This window comes from Hemicordylus capensis, chromosome 4, assembly GCF_027244095.1.
Source record: "Hemicordylus capensis ecotype Gifberg chromosome 4, rHemCap1.1.pri, whole genome shotgun sequence".
Lineage (NCBI taxonomy): Eukaryota > Metazoa > Chordata > Lepidosauria > Squamata > Cordylidae > Hemicordylus > Hemicordylus capensis.
This window is the reverse complement of record NC_069660.1, coordinates 49752319-49777537: the sequence shown is the minus strand read 5'-3', so window position 1 is coordinate 49777537 and position 25219 is coordinate 49752319. Positions and strand designations below refer to the sequence as shown.

At 41.8% G+C, this 25219-nt stretch overlaps 1 protein-coding gene across 2 annotated transcripts; it reads right to left on the bottom strand.

Moving 5' to 3' along the window:
• Positions 1–347: 347 nt before the first annotated feature.
• On the bottom strand, positions 348–25219 carry NFS1 (NFS1 cysteine desulfurase). Of its 2 annotated transcripts, XM_053247649.1 has the most exons (13): positions 25082–25219; positions 22136–22197; positions 21622–21738; positions 21386–21469; positions 19883–20035; positions 13387–13480; positions 10177–10311; positions 7733–7890; positions 5213–5318; positions 4209–4290; positions 2973–3056; positions 2767–2856; positions 348–976 (listed from the first exon to the last, which is right to left on the bottom strand). In XM_053247649.1, the coding sequence occupies exons 1-13, from the start codon at positions 25170–25172 to the stop codon at positions 913–915; spliced, it is 1320 nt and encodes a 439-aa protein (XP_053103624.1). In that variant the 5' UTR covers positions 25173–25219; the 3' UTR covers positions 348–912. The 2 variants fall into 2 exon arrangements, 1 of the variants encoding a protein (XP_053103624.1); XR_008306477.1 differs by lacking the exon at positions 4209–4290 and having other exon boundaries at positions 929–976.

Here is a 25219-nt window from a genome sequence, read left to right as displayed (position 1 = left end):
AGTAGATTTCAAAACAATCCATGCAGAGAATCAGAAATAATGTGCACATCTTGTTTGTTCAAATAACTCAATCTAATCCAATACACAGCATTTCACAACTCCTATCACTCTAAGAACTACTTTTACATTTCTATTAATTCAAAGGGAGTTTAATCTGTATACCAGTACAGCATAATGTCTGAATCGAGCTAAACAAAAGCAACAGTGGGACACTTCCAGACATGCTCTCTTTCTGAAACAAAAACAAGGCTGTAGAACAAAAGGAACAACACAATACCGCATCACCTACTACATTCTGTGACAGCAAAACAATAGGGCTAGCCGGGAAAATCAAGACACAAAACAAATTATGAGAACAAAACTTGAATTTTATGAAGCAATTTGCATTCAAAAGCTAGATAGCCTAAACACAGTTGTATATTACAACAGAGCAAATACTACTGCTCAAATATAAGACAGAATTTTTCTGTAGGTGGAAGACTGCTTTCAATGGGAGAATTACTTCTGAGCATATAACATATCTAAACATATAAAATTTCAGATGCCAGTGAAACAGATGCAAAACAACATAATGAAAACCTGACATAGAAAACACTCCTTCACAATGGCACCCGTTGAAGAAGCTTCATGCTAAGATGCATCAGTATCACTTTCAGAATAAAAGTACTCTCATGTCTTTGGCTCCAGGAAATGATGTCCATACATATTTGCTTGCATATTAGCATAATCTATACCTGACAAAACTCTGCCTTAGGTTTAGTTTTCAAGCTTTATTTTTAGAAAGGGAAATTCCCTGAACACACAGCAACTATTTTAAAAGAAAAAGTGCCACTTGATTTTACTCAGGAATGTACAGAGAACATTCTTTTAATCCACATCCACGCAGTCCAAAATTATAAGTGATCTGCTGGCCTAGTGTTGTGTCCATTTAATGCTCTTCAAGTCAATTCCATCTTGCACCATTTCCCACAGTGGGCTGTAGAACGAGAAGAAAATCCATTGTCAATACCTCATAAATACAAATAACGTTTATTGACTTATCAAATAAAGGTTCAAGAAATAGAGTCAGCTAGAACAAAGTGTCCTTTAGAAAGAGGTTCCTCTATGGAAACTTTTAAAAATCTGTTGAGTATGCATGTCCAGGAATGCCCCTTACTCCCACAAGCCAGATTTTTGTAGTTGCTAAATTTTCCCCAAGATTGACCTCCTGAACCCAATATGTGTCAGCTTGAGAGATAGATTACTAATCAGTAATGAAAACAAACAAATGTATTTAAGAAGTTCTCTCTTTTAGTTATTTATAGCCTGCTTTTCCCCCAAAAGAGTTCAAAACAGCTCACATGTCATTAAAATAATATAGTAAAACAATACAACTACAGCAATCATTAAAACAAGCCAAATGGAGTACAGAAAAGCTAATTAGAGATAACCAGCAAATGCTAGTTGAAAAAGGCAAGACTCCAATTGGTATCAAAATGCCAACAGGGAGGAAGCCAATCTTGCCTCCCAAGGGAGAAAGTTCCACAAGGTGGGTTTCACAGTGGAGAAGGACGTGTTGCTTGCCTTCCAGTGAGGTCAGAAAGCAGAGTGATATCTCAGAAGGTTGTGCTGGTTTGTATGGAAGAAGGCAGTACTTTGGATGCCTTGGTCCCAAGTTGTTGGTTCTACACAGTTTTGGGCTTTAAAGTTTATTTGTTTATTGTTCAGTTTTTATATCACTTTTCATAAAGCATCCAAGGCGGTTTATAAAAGTTAATCTACCATAAAATTCCATAAAAATCATTTACAACCTTAAAATCAGTTAAACAGTAGAAACCATAACCCTCCCCCTCAAAAAAAACCCCCATTTTAAAACCCCATTAAAAAGACAACAGAAGCAAGAGAGCTGAGAGGTCTGGCAACCCCTAACGAGTAAAAGCATGAACAAATAAAAAGGTCTTTAGTTTTTTAAGCAACCACAGATGTCAAAGAACAGACATATAAACAGCATCTTGGATCATGCCAGAGAACAAACTGGCAGCTAATGAGCTGAAACAACAACAGCTTAGCACGATCATGAAGGTTAGCACTTATTTAAACCTAGCCACTGCATTTTGCACCAGCTGAAGTTTCTAAACAGTCTTCAAGGGCAGCCCCACATAGAATGCATTGCAGAGATCCAAACTGTAAGTAATCAAGGCTTGGGTAATCATAGCCAGGTTCAACTGAGTCAGAAATGAATGCAAGTGGTGTACCAGCCCAAGCACTCCTGGCCATGGCAGATATTAAGAGGACTGCCATACTGTTCTAAACAGGCTGACATACCATTTGCCGGATAAATGGATCTCCTGACCAAGAGAGTTAAAGTCTGGTCGACTTTTGAAGTGCCATATCCAGACTCCTTATGCAAGCATGTCCTTACCTGCAGGTCCTTACCGGCGTGACCACTGCTCCAGGCAGTTTCCTGGTGCGGCAGCACTCCCCCAGCAGCCTGTATGGCAGCAGCAGTGCGGCTTCGGCACTCACTTGGCCTCCATGCACGGGTTGAAAGCACCTCCGCACCAGGAAGCTGCCAGGAGCAGTGGTCCAGTAAGGACCTGCTTGCTTACTTTTAAAGGTGCCACTCCCCTCCCCGCTCCCCTTGCGCTGGCCCTCAAACCACTGGACTGATTCATGGTTGGGCCGAACTGAACTGCGGAGCCGTGGTTCGGTCCAGATTCAGACCAGACCACAAACTTCAGTCCATGCACACCTCTAGTAAAATGCCTAATGTTCATAAAATTTTACCTCATCTCCCTTAATCTCTTGACCTCTTGTATGCATTTCTTTACTGTATAATCTACTTCTTCTTCAGTAGTGAAACGACTAATGCCGAACCTGAAATAAAGCAAAGATACTTGTCAGGCACAACAAAGTATACACAAAAGGAAGAAAACAGATTCTGCTTTTGATATAAATGGAATGTGAACATGCACAAGAACAATATCCCTTGCCTTATGGATGAGTGAGCCAAGTCTTCATCGGTTCCAATTGCACGCAACACATATGATGGTTCCAAAGATGCAGATGTGCAAGCACTAATGACAAAGAAAATAATGTGACACTATTATTTTTCTAGAGATGTGCTCGTGTAGGCGTGGGCAGAGTGGGGAGTGGTTCCTTTAAGAAGCAAGTAAGCAGGTCTTTATCTGCTCCGCTGCCACTCCTCTGCTCTTCTGGGCACAGCGCTTACTCTAGCAAAAGCTGCACATGGCTGCAGCGCTGTTTCCTGCAGCCTTGTGTACGGCGTCGGGATGCACATGGGCACTGCGCATACTTCTTAAGGGAACTGCTCCTTGCCCTGCCGAGCCAGTTTGGCTGGGGGCGCCTGAGCCAGTTCGGCGCTTCCCAAAGGAGGTGCTGGACCGGCTCATGTACATGCCTATTATTTTCACACAGAGCAAGTACAGGAATGAAAACGACAGACTGCACTGCAGCAGTAATACAATTCTTCCACAACTGTATCACCACTGCCTTCCAAAGTACATAATGAAATCATCATCATCAAAATAATTAATACACTTGGTTATCCACATAACATATTGTTATGTAGCTTAGAAACAGCCACTAACAAGAATATGAAAGATTTTGCAAGAGAGAAGGATTTTTTTGGATAATTAACAGAAGGAAAAGCATTTCAAAAGCAAAAGGAAAAAGAAAAGAATGTAGAATAAAGCAGTAGACAGAACCTGTGTGAGTAAGAAAGGATGGAGTGAGTAATACAATAAAAAGGGAGGAGAATATCACATCAGAATGCTCAAAGTTATCACTTAGGATACTAGAGAGAGAAAAGAAAGACTAAAACTGGAAAGACAAAAAGTTAAGTTAGCAGCAGCAAAAAGTAACCATCTGCAGATCCAGCTCTAAACGCAATAAAACCTGACAAACTATAATTTGCCATATATTTTTTAAAATGTAAAAATAAATCAGTGGCATTAATAAGGAGCTCACTAGAATGGAAGTAAGTAAATTCTGATCAGAACGAAGAGGGAGGATTCTGGATTAGATGGAGCATAGATTCTAGAGCAACAGTGTCAGTGATCTAATTTAGCAGAAACTTATTTTATTCCATTTTTCTTTCAAGAAGCATATGCACAAGCCAAGACCTGCTTAGTTTTAATAATGAACAGGTTAATGTGCCTTCAGATCTTTCTCTGGGCACTCTTTCCCTCTCACACATGCAGTATTACCTTCCAGAAGAGAGGGCTACATCTTTAAGAGCCATCAGCAGGCTCTCTCCCTCCACATAGGCAAATGATAAGTTGATGCAGCCTGCAGAGTTAACAAAGCAGAGTCAGCATCACTGAAGATCACGTGTACCTCTGCACAATAAAATTTTTGCAGGAGAATAACAGCACTCTGATAAACTGTCTTAAATCCCCTCTCTGATAACCAGAGCCTGGGACCCCCGCCCCCATCTCTTGAACTGAGTATATCACTACAGCTCTGAAGCCAATGTAGGCCTCAGATACTAATTCTATGGACACATACAGAAAAACAGCCATGCCTGTACAGTACATCCTTTATTATTATGTGCCTAAAGCCATAAAGAGAACAAAGTTCTGTTAGAACATAGTGTGCAGCTCCTTGAGTCCTTAGTGGATTCTTCTTCCCTTGTCTATGTACTATACGGTGTTTCTTAGTGCTCTACCTTAAACTTACAATTCAGAACAATAAAAATGTTTTGGAACTCCTTTTGCTCAAGTTTCTGAAGCATCTTAAAGTAACTACAGAAACAGAAAACAATACTGAAGTATATTTAAAATCAAGTATCCCAGTCACTACAAGGGAAGAACTACAAGTTCATCATTCCAGTTTCACTTGTTTATAGCCACGCTGGTTTACAAAGACCATCACTCTTTTTTTTTACCTTCCAGCTTTCTGTTTGTCATGAATACATAGAAAATTGTGTAAATTTGGAGTAGGGAATCTGCAAAGATTATACTGAATTTTGCTACATTCAGGCTATTGATAGATTTCTGGGTTAGAACCTTATAGATTACACACCATTGTGAACTACTGCATGGCATGCCTTCACTCCTTAACTAATTCTACTATACTGATTCACACGCAAGTCAGCTTTGGAAGCTTTCAAGGCTACAAAGATTTATTCCCAAAAGAAGGAATAGTTAAGCGTTCAAAGTAAGACAACAATACTGTAGCAAAGAGAAAGTAAATATTCTGCCAACAATACCTGGATAACGATGCACTGGATCACCATTCATAACCACATCAGGAATTGCTGACATTATTTTTGTAACTAGCCTGTTAGCCAATAAGCTAATCTGCTTGTGGTCATACTGGAAAATAAATAAGAGAACCGATTAGCTAATTTACCAATAAGTAGATAAGTCACCAAAAATGCCATATTAGTCTCATCTGTTGGAAAAGGCAAGCCAACAGACCACATGCTTGATTTGTCAAAACAGTTACCCAATTAAGCTCTTCCCAGTCATCCAATTTCCAGGTGTACTTCCACAGCAAAATTCAACCCTAAGTTAAATGTGAGAGCTACTATTATCAATCTAATATTGAACAAGTTGTTCTAGTAAGAACTAATCAGCCTACTTTCCTTTTATTATCTCTACAACTGGACTAAATTTGGTTCAAATAGAGGTCCACAAGTTAGATCTCTTGGATCGAGGTGGATGGCATCACTACACCTTTGAGGTGTCCCTGTGTGTCACTTAGGGATGTGCGGACCAGTCCGGTGGTCTGGAGGTTCGGTCTGGAGGTTCAGGGGTTCGGGATTTAACCGAACACCACCACCCCCGGTTCAGTTCGGACCGGAACGAACCTCCAGACAGTTCATGGATTTTTTAATTTTTCTTGTAAATGAATATAGAAGTACCTTTAGCCCCTTCAGGGGGCTTCCTGTATGCAGCGGGGGGGGGGGGGGTTTGTCCACAAGGGTTCCCCACCCCTGCTGCCGGCCTCTGAAATCACCGCCGCGGCCCGGGAATCTGATCATTTTTGTCCCTTTGGGCCTCTGTAGTAAGCGGTGGCGACCATTTTGGCCACCGACACACATGCGTAAATGGCCTCTGCGAGGCCTGGCATGGCCCACGGCCTCAAAGAGGTTATTTACACATGTGCAGTGGCCATTTTGGAAAAAACAAAATGGCCATCACGCATGCGCAAATGAACTCTGCAAGGCCGTAGGACATGCCAGGCCTTGCAGAGGCTATTTATGCATGCGCAGCCGCTGCCAAAATGACCGCCACCGCTTACTACAGAGAACCGAATGGGCCCAAAATGATCAGATTCCTGGGCCGCGGCGGTGATGTCAGAGGCCGGCGGGCGGTAGGGGAACCCTCGTGGACCTCCCCCCATGGCATACAGGAAGTCCCCCCCAAAGGGGCTAAAGGTACTTTTATATTCATTTAATTTATTTTTTTTTTAATCCGCAAACTGTCCGGACCTGGAGCTGACCGGGGTTGGGGTTCGATGGGGGCCCGACTGGACTTGACCGGTCTCGTTCGAGTCCAATCTGGACTCGAACCAAACCGGGCCAGCCAGTTCCATGCACACCCCTAGTGTCACTCACTACAACTGTACCAAATTTTGTTCAAATCAGTTAGACAGTCCTCAAGTTAGTCCACTTTTGCCTCAAAAGTTCACACGTCCACCAGTGTTCCCTCTAAGGCGTGCACATGTGTTTGCACTCACAAGTTTTTTTTAGGTCCGCTCAGTTAATTTGAGATCCCGCTCAGGTTGAATCAGGAAGGCCCCATACTGAATGCATGTGCACACACACTGCCTTGATACTCCCGCTCAAAACGAAAATTATTCCGCACACAGATTGAAAAAAATGAGAAAGAACACTGACGTCCACCATCTTGGATCGGGGTGGATGACATTACAAGCGACACCATTGGGGCATCCCTGTGTGTTCATACAGCTGTAGCAAACTTGGTTCAAATCAGGCAGTTTACAAGTTAGCCCACTTGCACCTCAAAAGTTTATGCACCCGCCATCTTGGATTGGAGTGCATGACATCATCACAAACTATGCCATTGAAGTGTTCCTATGTGTCCCTACAACTATACCCAATTTGGTTTATATTAGTCCAGGCGTTGCGAAGTTGATGGGGAGTGGGGGTCGGTGAGACACACACACACACAGAATGCTGGGTGATCTCATAAGCCCACTGGGAAGTAGGCTACAAATGCTCTGCTATCCACATGTTGCTTCTGTATAATTAAGGAGGTTATAACTTGGCAATCCCATGACAAGCTGACTCCAGACTTATTAGAGAATCCTATACTGTAAATTGCTTGCCTTCTCTTCTGTTCTAGCAACAAGACATAAGGATCAGGAAGAAAGCTATAAGGCAATAGGAACTGTAACTAATACCATTCTGTAAGCAATTACAGTTCCTCTAGTTCTCTACAGGCAAGGAGGAGAAATGTACATCCAGCACAGAAGCATCCAGTTTGTTTGTTCAAGCACGTTTTGCATATTCTTGGAGAATTAAGAATGAACTAACAAACAATATTATGTACACAGTACAGGGAACTCTAATCCACATAATACGAAGACTGTGTTGCAGACTTCCTGCTCCAAAGACTGAAATATTTCAGGCTTATTAAAAAAAAAACTTCCAAGAGGTTTATGGTAGCCATCAACATAGGGTTAAAAGAACATGGTAAAATAAAGACTTCTGTTGAATCTGGGAAAGCGATATATGGAAAAATTGAATTGCTCTTTATACCTCCATCTCTTGTTGTGCCAATTCACAAGCTGCCCCAAGGCCAACGGCTAAAGGAGTTGGTACAGTCCCAGAACGCAAACCTCGCTCTTGGCCTCCCCCGCTCTGTATAGGTTCAACTCTCACTCTTGGTCGCCGCCGAACATAAATTGCACCAACCCCTTTAAAAAAAAGTTTTTGTTTTGGCTCAGTACATAGATAAAATACTTTGAGCACTGCAAAGGATTGGGAATATTCAGAAAGCTTTTTCTCTTTCAGGAATTGCTCATCAATATCCTTAAAAACATGAAGGGAAAAAAATACATTTTAAACTTTTCAATTTACACTCCCAAGAGCATGAATGGTCCTTCAACTTGAATCTTCCTTTTTCCCTTTTTTCAAATTGGCATTTTAAAACAATTCAAAGCTCTGTTCTGGAACGCATACTATTCTGAGCATTATTTCACTTTAAAAAAAACACCCAAAAAACCCAGTAGCATGGATCCAGAGAGCCACATTCAACAACAACAAATATTTATATACCGCTTTTCAACAAAAGTTTCCAAAGTGGTTTACATGGAGAAATAATAAATAAATAAGATGGCTCCCTGTCACCAAAGGGCTCACAATCTAAACAGAAACACAAGACAGGCACCAGCAACTGTCACTGGAAGTACTGTGCTGGGGGGGTGGATAGGAACAGTTACTCTCCCCTGCTAAATAAAGAGAATCACCATGTTAAAAAGAGGTCTCTTTGCCCAGTTAGCAGGGGACATTCACTGCTACATCCATACAGACAATAATCTACAGGTGTAAGCTTGCCTAACGCTGTATTAGTTTGTGACTGCAGTGCCCAGTGCAGTGGGTTGTACAGAGGCTGTTGCATGGAAATTTGTATAGTATGCGGTATGTGGCTGAGCTTGCTACATACTGAGCAAGTATGTAGGCATAACTTGCTCAGATATTGGGAGTACAATTTGCTGTGTTGAATGCAACACAGGAGGCTTTTCCACATATACGGTCCAAGCTCATGGGAGGGCCTTCTCTGTTGCAGCGCATCCTTATGGAACACTCTGCCTCCTGAGATTCGTAATGCCCCCTCCTTTCTGTCCTTTAAGAAGCTCCTGAAAACCTATCTATTTTGCCAGGCTTTTAGTTTTTAACGTGTGTGGGGTAGTGGTGGTGTTTTGTTGTTGTTTCCTTTTCTTTCTCTTTCTCCCCCCACCCCTTCTCTTGTCTTTGTTCCTGTTTTAATTTATGCAAACCGCCCTGAGTTTAAGAAATCCAGGCGGTCAATAAATTTGGCAAATAAATAAATAAATATAGTAATTTGATGTCTGGTAAATATGATTATACTGTTTTGTATTTTTCTTCCATTTCTGGTGCTGTAGCCATGACTGATATTTCGTCCCACCCCATCTTCTGTTCTATGGCCCACAATAAACATACTGAACTGAACATCTGGTATAGCAAGCTATGTGCTGACTGTGTTTGCTGCATTTCATAGGATTCCATGGAAATAATTTAAAAGAAAATACATACATGACTTATTCTCATGCAGAGCATTGGTTTCAAAATAATTACCTCACTAAACTTCACACCATTCCTGTAAGGGTAGCTATAGGCACTGCAGTCCTGAATTTCAGTGAGGGAAATGGAGGCTTAGCTATTTTAGCTTAACAGTCCCCTTGTTCAGTCAAGTTTCTCACTGACATGAACAGAACACCAGGTCATCCATAGCTTGTGGGCTGTGCCATGTATGTTTAGTTAGCTTTATTGTTTTCCCTTCTATTCAAAAAGCCACTATCTCCAACGGCAAGAGGGAGAAGAAAGGAACACTCACACACACACCCCGCCACACCCACCACAAGCTTTCAGTGACTGCAAAGCAGACAGAAATAAGTAAAAGACATACAAAAAACCCAGCCCATTGTTTGTTGTAGGTTTAAAAGAGGTGCTGTTAAGAATACTTTTTTCATCTAGTACAGAAAATGGACATACAGTATTTCCCACAGCATATCAAGTGCAGTATCAAGAACAAGCAATAAAGGCTTTTTGAAATTTTTATAAGTAGCTTTTCCTGCATTCAAAGCAGCATATGGTTACAGTAATAAGCTGTGATTATTTTAACTGAACAATTAAAAAAAATTAACAGTTATCAGATAAAACAAGGTCTCGTTCAGTCCAGCAGCCATTTTTGCCAGAGACTCACTGCAACTGCAAGCTGAGAACCCACTCAGTTCCACAGGGAAGTCATACCATAGACTTGGGGCAACTGCAGATTGCTCTACTAATCCTGTTTCCTCCTTAAATACCAAGACTTCTGTTTTCCATGATATCTTCCTAAGTGCTTATGAAAATGGATTATTCATTTATCCAAGCTAAATTTGAAGGGCTAATAAAATAAACTGAGCAACACTTAAAAACCCAAGAAAAATAAGTGCCATAAAATTAGAAAACACTAATACCTTTGGGACCATAGATTTTATGGCCACTGATGCTCAATAAATCAATTTTCATATCATTGACATTCAGAGGAATTTTCCCAACTGCCTGTGCAGCATCTGTGTGAAAGAAAACTTTGTGGGAACTGCAGATGTTACCTGTAATAGAAGGGTCAGAATGAGATAGGATTTATAGCTTGTTAAATGAATACATATTTTAAATATATAACCTGATTAATATTATCATAAAGGATAAAAAAGCTCCAGACACGTTTACAGGAACAATTTTGAGGACATGCAAAATTAATTCCATTCTTTTCATTTTTAAGGAGCCGCTCTGCTTGCTGTTGCTTGTAAATCTGCAGAGTCAGAATTATTGAACATGATTTTTAGCTGCCATGTTTCAGCACAGCAGCAAAAAAGCAACAAGTTCTTGTACAGGCCAGTTTTCTCAATAATTACACAAAAGCGGACTTGTGCTGCACAGCTCAATTTTAATTTAAAATGGGTTGCATGCCTCCTTTGCAAGATGTTCAAAATCTAACAAGCCTGATCTAAAAGAACACAGTGGCCAATATTCAAACTGCTGCGGATGCCCAAAAAACATTGCATGAGTGTAACGGGGAAGAGCGACTTTCACTGATCTCCCCAACCTCTGCAGCTCACTGTGCCTCCTGAAAAAATGTCCCCAACAGATTGCATGACCTTCAGGGACATATTTTTGGGAAGCACAATGGGCTGCAGAGGGAAAGGGAGACTGGCAAAAGTTGCTCCTCCCCTGTGGCACCCATTCGTCTGATGTTAGCCAGTGTAGTTATACCACTGAAGCTAAATGGGTCTGGTCCCGAGAACCACCTGATGAACACCTGGAAATGCTTCCTCACAAACATAATTGTGCTTCTCACAATCTGTTTTGGATTTCACTACTCTAAAAAGTCTAATGTCATCTGCAAATTTGGCCATTTTGCTGCTTACCCCAACTTCTAGGTCATTTATGAACAAGTTAAAGAGCACTGGTCCCAGTACAGATCCCTGGGGGACCCCACTTCTGACTTCCTTCCATTGTGAAAACTGTCCAATTATTCCTATCTTCTGTTTCCTGTCCTTCATCCAATTACCAATCCATACATGAACCTGTCCCCTTATCTCATGACTGCTAAGTTTACTCAAGAGCCTTTGGTTAGGGGAACTTTGTCAAAAGCTTTTTGGAAGTCCAGAATATACAATGTTGACCAGATCACCTTTATCCACATGCCTGTTGACACTCTCAAAGAACTCAAAAAAGTTAGTGAGGCAAGACTTGCCCTTGCAGAAGCCATGCTGGTTCTCATTCAGCTAAGCCTGTTGTTCTGTACGTTTAACAATTCTGTCCTTAAGTATGCTTTCCATCAATTTGCCCAGCTCAAAAGTTAGGCTAACTGGCCTGTCGTTTTCCAATCCTCCCTGAATCCCTTTTTGAAAACTGGAGTTACATTAGCTACTTTCCAGTCCTCCGGTATAGAGCCTAATTGTAGGGACAAGTTACATATTTTTGCTAGGAGATCAGCAATTTCACATCTGAGTTCCTTCAGAACTCTTGGATGGATGCCAGCTGGCCCTGGCAATTTGTTGATATTTAGTTTTTCAAGACAGTTTAGAACATCCTCTCTCGTCACCTCAAATTGGCCCAGTTCTTCAGCCTCCAAGCCTGAGAAGCTCAGTTCTGGAGCAGGTATATGCTCAGTATCCTCCGCTATGAAGACAGATGCAAAGAACTCATTCAGCTTCTCTACAATCTTCTTATCCTCCTTAATAATCCCTTTCATGCCCTCATCATCTAAGGTTCCAACTGCCTTCCTGGCAGGTTTTCTACTTCTGATATATTTAAAGAAGGTTTTGTTATTCCACTTGACACTTCTAGCAATATGTTTCTAAAACTCTCTTTTTGTATCCCTCATCATCTTGCATTTCTTTTGCCAGAGTTTATGTTCCTTCTTGTTCTCTTCATTTGGGCACGACTCCCATTTTCTAAAGGAAGTCGTCTTCCCTTTTATAGCTTCCCCGACTCTACTTGTTAGCCACACTGGTGTCATCCTGAACTTGGTGGTACCTTTCATCCTTCTTGGTATACATTCCAACTAAGTTTCTATTATTATGGTTTTAAATAACTTCCATTCTTTCTGGAGTGATTTGACCCTCCTGACTTTCCCTTGATTTCCAGCTGCATTGCTTCAGAAATCCCTCCTAGAGATCCCTCAGTTTTGGGGGAAAGCTTCTTAATGAGTTCAGAAAGCTGATGTAGGAAGGGGAGTATCAGAAGCTCCAGTAGCACACAACGCAGTATCAAAAATACTTAGCCTAGGTCCACATTCTGGTACTTTCTGAATTTGATCCAGATCTGCTAGGAATTTATTAATAAGCCAACACCAATTACCAAACATTCAGAATGTAGTTGTGTCATAATCACATAGCTTGATGGGACACTTCCCAAACAGATCTGGGGTTCTGTTACATTCTCAGAAGATGCTCATTTTCAATAAATAAGTCTGCTCTAACCACAAATAACTGCTTATGAAATCAGTTCCAAAATAACACATATTGACCAACACATGAATTGGTAGTATTTTGGAATATAAATTAAGCTTTTCCTTCTACTGCAAAAGCCAGGGGGGGAAATCCAGACTAGCATCCCATCAGCAGGAGCTCTTTCTGTGGAGTGTTGCGCTCATGCTTTAACTTGTGCACAAAGCACAAGGCTCCTTCCATTCACATGAGCTTCCAATGATGGAGTCCAGTGGGAAACAAGGAATGATGAAGCACACCTTTAGTGTGTGTATGGTGCCTGCATTCCCCCCCCCCCCCCGTTTTGAGGCTAAAAACTACTTGGGGAGGCATGGGGAGGAGTTTAGATTGGGGGAAATGGTTTTAGGGTGGGGGGACTGATTAAATATCCCTTCCACCAGCACTGTTGCTCCAATAAAAAACAAAAACCCCTATGCAGCCACTCTAATATTTTTTGGAGAAAGGTTTGGAACTCTCCTACATAATGTCTATTTTGGGCCTCAGATATTTTGGATAGATAGAGCACAGTTGTTCTCAGACACTGAAAGCGAGTGAGTGATTTATTTCTAAGGCAGCACAATTATCTCTTGTCCCAACATAAATGTGATTCCATCATCATGTTTTACGTGTATTTCACTGTTAGCATAAGCAGAGGCTAATTTAAAGCACATACCCTTTTTAGTAGCTACTTACCAATGTCACTAACTGGCTGTTTCACTCCTATTTCATTATTCACAGTCATCACTGAAACCAAGCTTGTGTCTGGTTGTATTGCATTTTTTAAGTCCTGGTGGAAACCATAAAAGAAAAAGCAGCAATTCCTAGTGCATTAGCAGTGCAAGTGAAAGCTTTTTTTGAAATTTAACACATTCATTCAATTCACACACTAAGCGTGAATTTTGTTAGAAATGCATCAAGCCCTTTTAATTTGTGTAAAACAGCATTTTTAAAAGTATGTAAAACCAACATGGCACAGATCACTATATGGCTTATCTCTTCTCCTATGGCCCCTCCCAATGACCATTTCCCCCATGCAATAAATGCACATTTGTTACCCAATTAGTTATTATCTGCCTCCCCTCTTTTTTCAAGATAGCACTTCTATTTTACCCACATATAGTTTTCCAAGGATCCCAACTGCAATATGTTGTTGCTGAGAAAAACTGATTGCCTGCACCCCCGTGGTGGCCTCTACAGATGAGGCAGGAGGCGGGGTGGAAAACAAGTCACAGGAGCAGCTCATTTCCACTCTTCTCACCCTGCTCCAGCTGCCTCACTTTTTCTCAGCTCTCCCAGCTGCAACATTAACCCCAGGCACACAGGCTGGTGTTGGGGAACTGGGCAAATAACCAGCCCACGTGCCTAGAGTTAACACCAGTGGGGCAAGGTAATGGAGAGGGAGGCAGCCAGGATAGGGCAAGAAGAGTGCAAGAGAGCTGCACTTGTGGCTCATTTCCAGGCCCTCGCCCCATCTATAAGGCCTGCCACTGTCTTTTCCCCCTCTATCACAGCCACTGTGACTGTGAATATATGTAATATTATTACATATAACAGGTACCAATTGGATAGTGCCTGTAACATCACTAGTAATAGACACAACCCTTTCTCCTCTCTATTCTGATGGTGTTTGATTTTCTAAAAAATTTTTTTTACTTCTGTGAGCAGTACAGCAGGAGGAGCTTAGCCTATAAAGGAGCATTAATATAGCCTTTTAAAGAAAGTTGGTGAGCAGACCAGTCATTTCTTTCCCCACCTCAATGCCCTGCCATTTCTCAGATCTTTAAATTTTGTTTTACAACAAATTTTATATTTAAAAATCTATATATTTTAAAAACATGTTAGGTGTCTTTATATTTCAAATACATGTAATTTTAAATTACATGTAACAAAGGCTCCCGGAAAATAAGAATGAACAAAAAATGCAGTTCAATTATAAGCCTCACCAAAGTGAGGTGAGGCAGGTGGCTAGTAGGGAGAGGACGTTTTTGGTGGTTGCACCCTATTTATGGAACAGTCTCCCTAGTGAGGTTCACCCGGCTTCATCACTTTGTTCTTTTAGATGCCGAGTAAAAACATTTTTGTTCACTCAGGGCTTTTAAATTTTGATCTGATTTTAACTGATTTAAAAAATTGTTTTGTATTTTGTACTTTCTTACTTCCCCATTTTTTTCTGTTATGATTTAATGTGTTGTGTGTTTTTATCTCATGTTTTAATGTTGTGTTGCAAGCCAACCAGAGAACAATTTGCTATGGGACGGCTAACAAATAAAGTTTATTATTATTATTGAATATTTCCAGCTTTACAAGTTGTAGCAGATTATAGCCTTTGTCTCAGAGCAAGCTTAGGTGACGGAGAGAAATGCTGACTCATCCTTACAGGGCTTTCTGGCAAAGGCTATTCCTAAACTTGCCTGTATCTCTGGTAGTTTCAAAAATGGCTGCTATCACCACCCCTCTTCATCTCAGAGTTTGTCCTTCCTTGGGCTTGGAGTAGAAATCCCAGGGAAACTCTCCTGCTTCCGCTATGGGAAAAATACTCAATAATCCTCCACATGCAAGCCTACATGTGGAGAGAAAACTGGTAACTGATGACCCAGCCTGAGGTGTATTTGCACTGGGGGGGCCCTTTTTGCGCCCCCCCGCCTTTCTCCTGAACCAAATGATTCACTCAGAAAGGCTTGTAAAATGCAAAGAACAAGAAGAAAGAAAAAGCTTTATTCAATTGCTACAGACTGCTTCAGTCTGAGGCTCCCTCAGCTTTTAATTACAGGTAAAAATACTCAGTGGGTACAAAAATACTTCAAAAAGCACCCCAGTTGCAAGGAACAGGGATACAGGAAAATACAAAAGCACCTTTAAAAACTTGCAGTCTTTTGCAACGCCCTGGATGGATGGGCGAAGGCTAATGTTTCTTAGTTTAGTTACGTTATAGATAAACAATAATAGATCAGTATCAGGAATATGGAACACACACACAAGAAACTGAAAGTCTTGACTAAACAAACTTTCCCTAGACTAAACTTCCTGAAGCCAAAGCCCTAGCTTCCTTTGTCTTGAACTCACCAAAACCCTGGTTGAGAATCAAGCCTCTGCAGTCCTATCTTCCAAGGTCTACAGCCATCCTTCTTCAGCCAAACACCATGGCAAAACGTCCTGCTATCACCCCACAGCCTGCTTCTTCTAACAAAGGAACCTCTCTTCCTTCTCATGGTTATCTAGGTCCCACTCACCTGGTGTGCTGCTTAGCTGAGCTCTAGAGTTCACCAGAATGGGTTCACTTCCATTTAACTCTTTGCGGGGGGCTGGCTGGCTGATCACTACATAAGTAAACCCATCAGCTCCCATCTGCTTTTTCTAAAATTGAGTTTCCTGAAGAATGCACACTCCCTCTTTCCAGGGTTAAAGTTCACCCCCCCCCCCGATTGTCTTCATTAGGGATATGCATGGAACTGGCTCCCTTCGAGCCAATGGTGGGGCGGGTGGGACTTTAAGGACGGGGAAGGGTAAACTCCCCCCCGCCAGGCTTCCCCCTCTGGCGCTCTGCGTAGAAACAATCCCGCGGGGAGGAGGAGAACTGGTCTTGTGGTAGCAAGCATGACTTGTCCCCTTAGCTAAGCAGGGTCCACCCTGGTTACATATGAATGGGAGACTAGAAGTGTGAGCACTGTAAGATATTCCCCTCGGGATGGAGCCATTCTGGCAAGAGCAGAAGGTTCTAAGTTCCCTCCTTGGCATCTCCAAGATAGGGCTGAGAGAGATTCCTGCCTGCAACCTTGGAGAAGCCGCTACCAGTCTGTGAAGACAATACTGAGCTAGATAGACCAATGGTCTGACTCATTATAAGGCAGCTTCTTATGTTCCTATGACTGGAAGTCACCGGAAGTGACATGCAAGTGGGTGCAAACGCACGGCACTTACAGTGACTTCCAGTCACTGAAACAATGGGGCAGCAAGGAGGTACACTGCCACCCCGCAGGACTATTTCTATGCAGAGCACCAGAGGAGGAAACGCAAGGGTGGGGGGTGGGGAATAAGTGCACCCTCCCCCATCCTTAAGGCCACCCTAACCCCCGCGTTCGAACCAGTCCAAACGTGGGTGTTCCGAACCTGTTCGGCATTCTATTCTTAGGTTCGTGCACATCCCTAGCCTTCATAGAAAGTGGTGGTTCTTTCCGCAGCAAGACTAACCCTCTCCCATTAGGCTGAAAGAACAGCCCTATTTATACATGATGTTCAACACATATTCAATCCACGTATAGTTTGTACAATAATTCACATGTTGAACATATGTAGTATCTGTGCCTCTATTTGAGGGAGCCTGTACTCAGGTTCACTTTTTAAATGAACGTATGTACAGTCACTCACATAAAAACATGTACATATGTACAGATATATGAATGGAGGTAAAATGTAATGCCTGAATAGAGCTAACATATATTATTGGTACTGGACTCGGACCAGCACACATACAGCACTAAGAAAAGGGGCTTTTTAGCATGTGGAAAAAGAGCACTCAGATGTAACCTACTCATTATTTAGAGACTAAGATGAAATTCACATATAAAACCAACTCTAGATTGTTTACACTGCCATTTCCAACAATCACACACCACTACCACAAGAGCTAGCATAGCACAATGGTTAAGAGACTGAACTACAAATCAGGACTTATTTGGTTCAGATCTCATCCCTGCCATGAACTCACTAGGTGGTTTTAAATAAGCTACTCAGCACCAGTACTACAGCTGCAATACTAGTGATATCCTTATTTGCTATAAGGATAACAATGCAAAGCACTTCACATACTCAAAAAGCACTATACAAGTGTTAAGTATCACTAACATGCCTGTTTGCTGCAATTCCCACATTAGCATTCTTGACAACTTGTTCTATTAACATTATTTTAAATAAAAATTATGACTAAATGGAAATCCTTTAAATTCCACAAAATCAGTTGTTGAAGAAAAGCAACTTATTCCTGGCAAGAACGTATATTTATTCAATGAATGTTAATCTTTGCAAAAGAAACTGTCATTTGCTTCAGAGGAACCAAGATGCAACATTCTGATACACATCAGTACCATTTAAGCCTTTCCTATCACCAACCAACCCCCCCCCCTCCAACCCATCTATCTATCTAAGCCTTAGGTGGTATGGTGCAAGCCCTGCCAACACAGCGCTAAGCACATGCATGGTGAGAAAGAGCTGGGGTAGCATGATGGTGGCAGCCGAAGCACGTGGCTCAGAGGTAGCCAGGGAACTGGAGGTGCCCAATGGGGCAGTCAAGAAGGAATAGGAGGGTGACAGAGTGGGGAGGCCCGAGGCAGAGCAGGGAGGGAAAGCTTGGGAGCAGCCAGGGAACTGGAGGAGCCAAACGGGGCAGCCAGCACCGCCACCAGAGACAAGGAGGAGGACAAGCAGGAGGGCGGCAGAGAAGGGAGGCCCGAGAAGGCGGTGGCGCTGCAGGGAAGCAAAGTAGTGCTTCTGCTGCTGCCACGCTGGAGGGTAGGGAGGTCTCTGGGGTGAGGGGGCTGTGGTGGGGGCAAGGAGAGCAACTAGCTTGCAGACGCTCTGTTCCAATCAAGCTACATCAACATAATTCTTCCAACAGTGAAAGAGCTCTTAGGCACACAAAACAAACTTGAATGTTTGATCTTATAACAGCTTTTCCCAAGAGACCATTTATAATCTCCAATACAAAATGTTCCAGAATGATTCAATTTTGTTTACAGAAAGATCTGAATTAAAAAACAAACACAAATTAGGATTAAGCAGTAGCATAATCACAGCCACTCTCTCACGAATTATATTCTCATGACTATGGATTATAGAGGTCTGGAATCCTTTATCCAGACTCCCAAAATCCGGAAAGCTTCGAAATCCGGACACCTCGCTGAGAGAAGAAGAAAAAATGCTTGTAGTTTCAACCTCTCTCACACAAAAAAAACCCTCAGCCCCCAAACCAATCTCAGCCCCAACTCAGGAGTTAACAGAGTATATACAGTACTGTATAACAAAGCAGCAAAAAGCCCTCAACAAACAGAGAGAACATTACGGCGGCTCTGTAATCGGCTGGGAAGCATTGGGACTGGGATTGGGTGGGACGTGCAGTTTGCAGGAGCGATCACTTACGGCCCTTAAACTCACTGTTGCTTCCTCAGCTTGTTAGCTCCCCTTTTAGTTCTTCCCCTCAGGCTTTGCTATCTGCTTTTTGTTTACTGTCTTTCAAGCACTGCCACTCACACACTTCAAGCTGGTCTGAGAGAGGGGAAGGAGTGTGATCCCGTTGAGAATCGTGTGAGTGCGATCCCATTGAAAAGCGTGTGAGAGGGGAAGGTGGGAAGAGGGGAAGGAGCTTGGCGGGAAGGCATGAAGAAAATTCATGTTTGAGTAAATTCAATGCTTATTTGATTATATACTTTAAATAAAACCTTTTAAAAAAACCAGTAACCTTTCATGCCCAAGATATCTCATTTATAAAAATATTCTGAAATCCAGAAAAATCCAAAATCCGGAACACCTCTGGTTCCAAGTTCTTGACCTGTACTTACATTGGGAATCCTGGACACCATACAGTGAAAATTAGGCATGCCTAAGTTCCATTGAAATCAATGGAGGGGAGATCCCAAAAGTCCATATATATGTACAAAGCGCATGTGTGCACACAGACTGGGTGGCACTTTTGTTTCTAATTCTCCCTTACAGTAATATTACTTTATGCCTAGTGAAATACCACTCAAAAAGGTCTCACAGCCTTCAGACAGCTTTTTGAGGAATGAAGAGAGGCTCCATTAGGAAGGGAGTGATGGAAAAGCTGTTTTATGAAAACAGAAGACCACTTGCATCCCTTTGGGTTCTGGCCATTGGGTTTTATGTACTAAAGAACACCGCTAACATTTTAAATCAAAATGTATCCTGATGGGATGTAAACCTAACCTTTTCTGAATTGTGCTCAATAAATGAGCCAATTTTTTCTAGTATGAGCAGTAAAATCACCAGCCTTTGTCATTTCTACTTGTAACAGACATGTTACTAATTTTTATCTGGGCAGTTATCAGTAGTAAGAATCCATATTATAACTGGAAGACCCTGTATTTCTTGAATATTCCTTAATTAAGAGGGGGGAAAGGAAGAGCAAAGCAGCACTCTGCTTCTTATAAAGGTACAAACTGGGCAGCAAGTGACTCACCTGTAAATCTATAATACCATTTTTCTTTACAGGCAAGTATGTGACTCGAAAGCCCTCAGCTTCCAGAACACGACATGAATCTAGCACACATTTGTGTTCAGTTTGTGTTGTAATTATGTGTTTCTTTCTGGATTTATAGAATCTTGCAACACCCTTTAAAATATAAAAGGAAAAAAAGTTAGATTTAAAATGGTTAAAAAGCCAGTAGTTTGTATAAAGTCAGAAATGTAAATGCCCAGTTACTTGGTCTCTTTGGGAAACAAAAATTACTATTAAAATATCCTCAAGAGCTTCTTGCTTTTATCGTGAAAATGTTCAAAGTCACTCTTCCCAAATACAGCCACTGACATTCTGACATGTCTTACCGCTCTGGGCTCCTTGGAGGAAGAGCGGGATATAAAATGTAAAAATAAAAATAAATAAAAATAAATGTCTAATTGGTCCTATAATTCCAATGGGGTTTCCACTGAGGAATTTAGTCAGGATGTCAGCTAATGACTTTAGTGGCATACAACTACCAAGAAATATGCCTACAGTTATGGACACTTCTGCAGTCTGTTATATAGGAAAGAATCCTAAAATGGGTAAAGGAATCTATGTTGTACAAACTGTAGGATGCTCCACACAATTATGGCAATGTTCAGTAAAAAACAAGTTGTTCTAGTAAGAACTAAACAGACTACTTTCTTGTCACTGTCTCCACAATTGGACTAAATTTGGTTCAAATTGAGGTCCACAAGTTAGATTTCTTGCACCTCAAATGTTCATGCACCCGCCATTTTAGATTGGGTTGGATGACATCATCACAAACTACGCCACTGAGGTCTCCCTATGTGTCCCTACAGCTGCAGCAAATTTGGTTCAAATCGGTTAAGCGGTTCACAAGTTAGCCCACTTGTGCCTCAAATGTTTATGTGTCCGCTATCTTGGATCAGGGTGGGTGACATCATCAAAAAACTATGCTGCTGACGTGTCCCGACAACTGTACCCAATTTGGATCATATTGATCCAGGTGTTGCAAAGTTGATGTGGGGGATGCACGGACACACAAACAGAAAGCCGGGTGATCTTATAAACCTACTGGAAAGTGGGCTAAAACTGTAGATAGTGACAGCACACGTATTCCTGCAGAGTATATCTAGTATACCGCCCTAAGCCAGTTTTGGAAGGGCAGTATATAAAATCTAAAAAATAATCATAAATAAACAAACAAACAAACAAACAAATAAAATGTCATGTGAACTCAGGATTTTTCGCTGATCTTGCACTCACACATGCTCCACAGGAGCATGGGCATCTCTGCAATCTCTGGTGTTCATTTGTCGGACATTACCACTATTGTGTGAACCAGCCCTATCTGTTAAAAGTGGCTGCTTGGAGCTACTGGAAAATATTGGAGAACAAACAAAGGAAATTCAAATGAAAGGAGGGAAATGAGGCCAGCCAAATATGAGAACAAACAATTTAAGGAACCTCGAAGGGATTCATCAAATGCTCTTTTACCTTAATTGCAATATTATTTGATTCTGTAGCTCCACTGGTAAATATAATCTCTCTAGGATCTGCTCCTATTAATGATGCTATTTGCTATTTAAAAAGAAGGAGAAAAACAAAAATCTAAGTTACATTGAGGCAGAAAATAAAATTGATCGGATAATTTTCATAGTCTTCCAGAACAGAATTGCTTAGTAGCTCAGCAAGAACAGGTTTATAATTAAATAACAATGCAGAAGTCTAACCTTTCTAGCTTTTTCCATTGCAGACTCACTCTCCCAACCATAGGCATGAGTTCTGGAATGTGGGTTGCCATAGTGATGCAGCAGATAAGGCAGCATGCTGTCCAAAACCCTGGGGTCCTAGAATACAAGAAACACATTTTCTTTGCTTCATTTCATCACAGAGTCTTGTTTTTACACCCAGATTTTATCCCCCCAGCAAACAGGAATACATCCAGTCATATTAAGGCTGCATCCTATGTTTATGTACTTGAACATAAGTCATACTGAAACCAATAAATTTCTAAGTATATCTTTTCAAGATCAGGCCAAAAATGTTCATTTTCTCTTGCCTTAAGATTCAACATGTATTTTTAACCAGTTAAATGTATAATGCAGACAGAAGACTAGGATTGTAATTCTAAACATAAGCCCCATTGAATACAGTGGAATTTGTTTCTGAATAAACATGCATAGAATTGCACTATACTGTTTCTTGTTGTTTTTCCTCCCTAAAAAGATTATTTATTTCACAAACCAGTGGAGTAGTTGCCTGGACATCCATGTACAATGGCCGAAGTGAAGATTCATCAACATTTCCTAGACAAAAACAAAGACTATGTGTATCAGAGGAAAATTTACAGAATACACAGCATCCTCTACACCTCCCATGCTCTACTACTTGAGAAAAATTAAGAAAACTATAGGCTATAGACATAGTTCTAGAAAGGCATGTAGCAGAAGTAAATGGGTAAAAGCTTTCCCCCAAAATATGTGGTATAATGTATATGCTGTTTCACGAATGTACACAAATATAATAGATTCAGATAACTTTTACCATCTTTCTGAATTCATTATGTTCAGTTGATCACCAGATCAAAATATACAGGACTGGGCTGATCAGTTAATTTCAAACAGAAACTTAATTTTCCAAAGGTTATGTCTTTTTGAAAACTATCTATATATATTTAATTCTCTTAGGTGCACCCGTCGCTAATCCCATGTGTGGTAGCTCTCACAAGAGAAAGATCTCACAAGAGAGCTACCGATTAATGACGAGGGACCGCAGGATGGGGGGAGAAGTGGCAGCCTGGCGAATGGGGGGGCACTGTGGGGAGAAGACGGCTGATGGGCGGCTGCAAATGGCAGGTGGGCCGGGCAGGCGACCGGCCACGACCAGTGAGCAACCAGCCGGAGTGGCTGCAAACGGCAGGCCCGGCAGGCAGCCAGAGTGGCTGCAGCGGGTGCAACCAGGCCCAGCAGATGGGTGGCTGCGAACAGCAGGTGGCCACCGCAACTGGAGCAGCAAATGGTGGGCGGCCGAAGCCAAGGGGGTGGGGAGAAGCAGCGGCCTGGTGTGAATGGCTGGCCGCGGGCGGGGGGCAGAGAGAAGATATCTGACAGGCAGCCACAAATGGCAGCCACAAACGGCAGGTGGGCAGCCGCAAGCAGTAGGTGGCCAGCCGGAGTGGCTGCAACCAGCAGGCCCAGCGGGTGGCCAGAGTGGCTGCAGCGGCCAGCAGATGGGTGGCCGCAAATGGCAGGTGGACGGAGCAGCAAATGGCAGGCAGCTGAAGCAGCCCCGAATGGCAGGTGGGCCTGGCAGGCAGGCAGATGCAGTGACTGCAGGCGGGGGAAGAAGAGGGGTGACTGGGAAGAATGCGGTGAGGGTGGGGGGACTAGGGGCACAGATGCTCTGCTCTGGATCACCTAGTATAATTTAGTTGTATACAGGGTGGATTTGATTTAAATCAAACTGATTTAAATCACGATTTAAATCACAATTTAAATCACTAGCAGGGTGGATAAAAATAAAAAAAATCCGATTTAAATAAAAAAAATCCGATTTTTTTTATTTAAATCAGATTTTTTTGATTTTTATCCACCCTGCTAGTGATTTAAATCATGATTTAAATTGTGATTTAAATTGTGATTTAAATCAGTTTGATTTAAATCAAATCCACCCTGGTTGTATAACACAAGTTCAACCATCACGACAAATCCATAACAAATGAGCTAATGGGGAAGACTTCAAGGAGAAAGAAGTAGAACAGAGATTATAATCTTAGTTTAGCAAACAAGCAAGTAATTATCACAGTTAAAATCTGACAAAATATTTTCAGAAACAGAATGTTCAGCTTCCATCAGGATTGCCAAGAGTATGTGTTCAATACTGTTTATAGCTGAATTTCTCTCTAACAGAATCAAACAGAGATGGGCACCGACCTTTTGGCACCCACCCTTTTGTGTATTTAGAAGAAGGTGGCTATTTTTGTTTTTAGACTCAAAAAAAGTTTTGGCTGTATGATTTTTCTCTTTTCGAACTTACAGAAGGCTCTGACTATTGGACTGGCTAATTGACAAAAACTCTTTTTCATTTTTTGGTCTACAATGTAGTTGATTTTTAAGTGTTTCTGGCAGTCTCTTGGTTATGCACCTTTTTATTATACATAATTTTATCTTCTAATGTTAATCTTTTCTAAGCTAATAATTTTAAGATTCCCTCTTTTTCTCTTTTTTCTCCCCCTGCTTCTTTTTTAGAATGTACTAACTAAAGGAAAGCTACATTGAAGCTATTATTTAATGTCTGTTGGTTGAAAATCGGTTTGATATCTGAAAAAATACATAAACCAGTCCTAAATCTGACTGCTATTACATGATCAATTCTTATGGTATAGACAGTAAATCTGTATTTTATCAATTGTATTTTCACCACAGTATATTGAAGCTTAGAGATGTCTTCTATCTTTTTGATTCAATTTTTTCCCTTGCCTTTTGTATTTTCTATATAGAAATTAATAAAAATCTTGATTTTTATTTTTTTTTAAGGATTGCCAAGAGAAAGTTGCCAACTGGAGCTCATGCCTGTTGTCAGAGGCTGCAGGCGCTAAGATTCTAGCATCAAAACCAATCCTTTCACCCAACTCTGGCGAACATAACTACTGTCTCGTTTGCTATAGTCGGTGAGAGAAAAAGATGCCTAGATGGACCATTGCAATACCAGCTGTTGCACATTCCCTTGCTGCGTTTGTAGTTTTGGTGTGCTTACACGGGGTGATAACTGTTGTGGATCAGTTTACAAAGCTGAACTCCGGCTCACAGAACTGAACTTTAGTTCACAAAGCTGAATCTCCAGCCAGCCAGTGCTATGGTGCTCAACAATATCCTTAGTTCCATGACTCTGATCGCCTCTTTCCCTAACCTAACCCCCAACTGCACTCTTTTGCAACCAAATCACTCCACAGCAGAAACCCTCAACAAAAGTATATTGCCCAGGCGGCAGCTGCGATCTAGGCAGAGAAGGCACCCAGAGACCCTAACCCGTTTCGTGCACGGCGCCTTCCAAGCCCGCAACAGAAAAACACGGTCCAGGCAGCAAATGCCATCCGTGCTACTAAGGAAGCCGCCGACCAGCACCTTCTACAATTGCTTGGAGACCAACCAGCCAGGTCTGCCCTTCTGACAGGATCCAAGGACAAGTTACCTTGTTGCTGCGCAACCCCCGAAAGCCGCCTTCCATGGAAGATCACCAGCCCCCGCAGGGCTCGCAATGTCGCCGGCCGGAGCACCAACATTGTCAGCCAGTCAGTGCCTCCCCGCTCTTATTTACGTAACACCGCAG

Excerpts from the sequence above, each read along its gene's own strand:
- NFS1 (XM_053247649.1), bottom strand. The coding sequence starts at position 25,172 with ATGTTGGTGCTCCGGCCGGCGACATTGCGAGCCCTGCGGGGGCTGGTG. Across the intron at positions 21,739-22,135 it reads TCCAGGCAACTACTCCACTG|GACCCCAGGGTTTTGGACAG; the intron begins GTTTGTGAAATA and ends CTTGTATTCTAG. Across the intron at positions 20,036-21,385 it reads CAAATAATATTGCAATTAAG|GGTGTTGCAAGATTCTATAA; the intron begins GTAAAAGAGCAT and ends TATATTTTAAAG.